The sequence below is a fragment of the Cyanistes caeruleus genome, unplaced genomic scaffold (genome assembly GCF_971803275.1).
Source record: "Cyanistes caeruleus unplaced genomic scaffold, bCyaCae1.hap1.1 HAP1_SUPER_29, whole genome shotgun sequence".
NCBI lineage: Eukaryota > Metazoa > Chordata > Aves > Passeriformes > Paridae > Cyanistes > Cyanistes caeruleus.
In genome coordinates this window covers 783,456-787,520 of record NW_028256297.1, presented here as the reverse complement: position 1 = coordinate 787,520, position 4,065 = coordinate 783,456, and the positions used below count along the sequence as shown (strand labels likewise).

The 4,065-nt window shown below is 52.4% G+C and overlaps 1 protein-coding gene across 1 annotated transcript; it reads right to left on the bottom strand.

Annotated features, from left to right (window-relative positions):
- Positions 1–224: 224 nt before the first annotated feature.
- On the bottom strand, positions 225–3,055 carry LOC147645205 (uncharacterized). The gene is made up of 3 exons (XM_086874919.1): positions 2,975–3,055; positions 744–1,020; positions 225–532 (listed from the first exon to the last, which is right to left on the bottom strand). The coding sequence occupies exons 1-3, from the start codon at positions 3,053–3,055 to the stop codon at positions 225–227; spliced, it is 666 nt and encodes a 221-aa protein (XP_086731045.1).
- Positions 3,056–4,065: the final 1,010 nt, after the last annotated feature.

Genomic DNA, 4,065 nt, shown 5'->3' with positions numbered 1-4,065 from the left:
CATTTTCATCTTCATCACCATCGTGGAGGCCATCTTCATCATCATCACCATCATGGAAATCATCATCTTCATCATCATCATGGAGGCCCTAAGGTCCATTTTGGGCTTTTTTTGCCCCAAAATCCCTCCTCATCTTCATCATCATCATCCCTTCCATCATATTCTTCCTCAGCTCCTCCTTCATCTCCCTCCCCCACCCTCCTCCTCCTCAGCCCCCCCTGCCCCTAATCTTCATCACCTCCACCTTCATTCTCCTCAGGGCCTTCATCACCTCCACCTTCATCATCCTTGGGGCCTTCATCTTCCTCAGGGCCTTCATCACCTTCACCCTCGGGGGCTTCATCTCCTCCACCTTTGTCATCCTCGGGACCTTCCTCCCCGTTTTGGGCCTCTCCCTCCTCTTCCTTGGGGCCTTCCTCCCCATTTCGGGGCTGTCCCTCCTCCTCCTCACACACCCCCTGGGGCTCTGGCTGGCAGCAAGGACAGTCCGAGCGGTGTGTGGGTGCCGCGTTGCGCTGGGGGTCATAAAAATCTGCGGGAAACGGGGAAATCCCGCCCAGGAGTGACCTTGGAGTGACCACCGGGAACTGCCCCTCCACCCCCAGGCCATGGCTGGACATCAGAGCAGTCACTCATTGAACAGGGGTCATAAAAATCTGGGAAAAATGGGAAATCCCCCCCCCAAAAAACCCCAGAAATGAGTGACCACCAGGCCACAGTCAGATGTCGGAGCGGTCACTCACCGAAGGGCCCCAGCCGGGGTGGCCCCTCCAGGATGGTCAGCAGGACATGGCACATCTGGTCCCCTCTGGCCATGGCCAGAGCGCACAGCCGCCGCACCCAGCCCGAGCTGCCCGGCTGTCCAAGCGCAGCCACCTTGGTCTCGGTCACAGCTCCGGCTGCCCGCAGCCCAGCCAGCAGCGCCTCAGCCGGCACCAAGTCCAGCTGGCGCTCCAGGCCACGGCCGCCCGCTTGGACACGCTCCGGCCACGGCGGCCGAGTGGACACCAGGAGTGGACCCTGGGAACAGGGGCTGGACACTGGCAATGGACACTGGACTCTGGGAGTGGACACTGCCCCCTGGGGTGGCTCTGGACACTGCCCCAGAGGGGTCACTCCCCTATGGGGGATGGGGAGGGCTACAGGGGACCTCCCTCTCCTAACTCCTCCTCCACCTTCTATAGGGATGTGTCCCCTATAGAACCCCCTTGTCCCCTATAGAACCTCTCTTGTGCCCTGTAGAATCCCCCAATCCCCTACAGAACCCCAGCTGTGCCCTATAAAACCGCTCTATCCCCATACAATCCCTCCCGCCCCCTATAGACCTCGGTCTCGGAGTGCCGGGGGTGGATCGTGAGGGAGTTCTGGCGATGTGCTGCGCTTGACACGGCGGTGGTTGTGTTGTTTCAAATTAATGTGATTCTAAAGGGGCATTTCCTCGTTAATTGGTGTGGTTAAGGCGTTGTTACATTGTGGATTTCTCGTGATTAGCGCTCCTCTGGGGGCTGTGTGTGATTAGTGCTCTGTGATCCGGTGCCGCTCTGTTTCCGCCACACCTCGCTCCTAGTTTTAAATTTTTAATTCATTTTTCTTTTTAGTATTTCCCCGCCTTAACCCTCACAAACATTTCCATTTTAAGGCCAAACCGCAAATTTCGGCCGTTCTTTTGGGGTGTTATTACCGCTAAAACGACCGCGGATGGGGCGGGGGCCGAACAAAGCTCGGCGCCCGGATGCTCCGTGCCTGCAGCGGCAAGGAAAGTTAACCTCAGAACGCCCAGTTATAACAGAAAAACTTCAATTTTGGGTGACATTCCCATGCATTATTTTTTATTATTTCAGGCAATTTCGGCGTGTTTTAAGGGCTCTGGGATCCTCTTTTTTTTTTTTTTCCCCCCCCGCCCACCATTTTGTGGTTTTGCCCCTGCGCGACCGCCACCACTTCGTGTGCGCAGCACTAGCACGGCGCCAGTGCCGCGGTGACACATCCGCATCCTCCCGTTAAATCAAATTAAATCAAAATCAGTCCGATTAAATCAAATTAAACAAATGCGCTAAAAAAAAAAATTAAGCCCTATACCTTCGGTTTCGGCATTAAGAAACCCCGCGGTTTCTTCCTCGCGGGGCGGGTAAGTGGCATAATGGTGGGAAAGTTCCCTGCGCTTCGTTGAGGATTTCTGAGGGAACTTTAAGCATATTTTAATTAAGTACGGATTTTTATAAAATACAGATTTTTATAATTAAATTTGGGGGGTTTCATGCTGTTTATGTCGCTTTTCCGGGGAAATTCAATGGTAAAAGCAGGTTTTTACATCCTCTGAATCCTCCTGAGAGGAATGATGAGCTTGTCTTTACAAACAAGCTGTGGGTCAGTTGATAAGATGTAGCTATCAGTGAGAGACGACAGAAACAATGGGATGGATTCCAGTAGAAGATCAAAGAGGCACTGAAAGAACACTATGAATTCCATAAAAGTTAAGAAGGGATTATGCATTGGGGGTGGTGGGGGGAAGGTACCCCAGGTGTCAGGCGTTCCGGGAAGCCTGTACCTCTCAAGTACCTCAGCCTATGGGGAAAGAGAGAAGGGACAAGCAGCCGGGAATTAGGATAAAAAGGAGGCTGCGCCCTCCAAAAATTTGAGAGACCCCAGGGGAATGCCCCATGGCCTCTCCCTTTATTCGAATAAAGAAAAAGGACTCCTCTGTCTCCTTTTTGGACATAAACCTCTGGTGTTCGTGGATTAATTTTCCTGACATATTTTTGGGGGCTCGGTCTGGGATATTTCCACCGTCTGGGGCGGCGGGCAGCGAGCGGAGCTGAAGGCGCGCCTCACCCAGTTTCGGTGATCAGCTCCCCTTAGTAGCGGCCGGCACCGGGTGATCAATTGGGTTCCCGAGACTGTCCAGGAGACAGACGAGTGGCGGACCAGGGGTGTTCGTGAAGAGTCCACAGGGAAGGACCACTGAAAACCTCACCGGTGAGTAAGATGGGATCTTCGGGGAGCAAGCCTGGGAGGGCACCCATGGAGAGTAGCACAGGTCAAACAGAGCACCCATGGAGGGTTGCAAGGGTACAGCCGGGAAGGGGTCCTGGCAAAAGGGATGACAATCCCACAATACCCCCGGAGAGTCCCTTGGGGAGAATGCTGAGATCTTGGGACAGATTATGCATTCACCCAGAAGTCACTATGGAGATGATGGTAAAATATTGTTATTATGTATGGCCAGAGTATAAGTTGCCGAATGGACTTATATGGCCATCTTATGGAACAGACAGAATTCATTTGTGCCGAATTCTGTGGAGGTATCTAGAGGAGAATTGGAAAGGATGGATTGAAAGGGAATGTGGATTGATATGGTTTAAACAAGCAACAGGAGAAATCTATGTGTTAAAAAAAAAAAGGAGAAGAGGAAAAAGGGGGGGAAGAGGAAAACGGTGAAGACTGGGATGTTTTTCAGCACCTTCCCCCGTCTTGTCCTCCGGTGTTACCAGCTGACCCAGGGCCAGCTGCATATGCCCTGTATCCTCACCTTCCAGGACAAAAGGATCAGGGAAATGCTGTTCCTACAGCTCCACCTGAAAATAACAATGGGGGGGGGGGGGGGGGGGGAGCAGCATATCATATCACCGCCTAGGACTAGAAGAGGAACTCAATTTAGAGCATCAGAAGCCCCCCGGACCCAAGGGACAGGGGTCCATCAAATGCCACTCCGCCAAGTCACTTTGGGAGGTCAAGGGGGAGGATTTGGGTTTGTAGTTATACCACTTACTACCCAGGATATAAGAGGATTGAAAAAAGAATTACCACCATTACTTGGATGATCCCATAGGGGTGGGGGAAAAGATAGAAGAATATTTGGGAAATGCAGATTATACCTGGAAAGATTGGGATTTTCTTTTGGGGATTTTGTTTGGGCCATCAGAGAAACGAATGATTTTGCAAAAAGCTCGGCAGCTGTGGGAGGATGAACATCCACAGGCAGTGGGGGGGGCTGGACCTAATGTACCTACAGTAGATGATGCCATCCCACAGGTGGACCCCCAGTGGGATCCAAATAACCAGGCC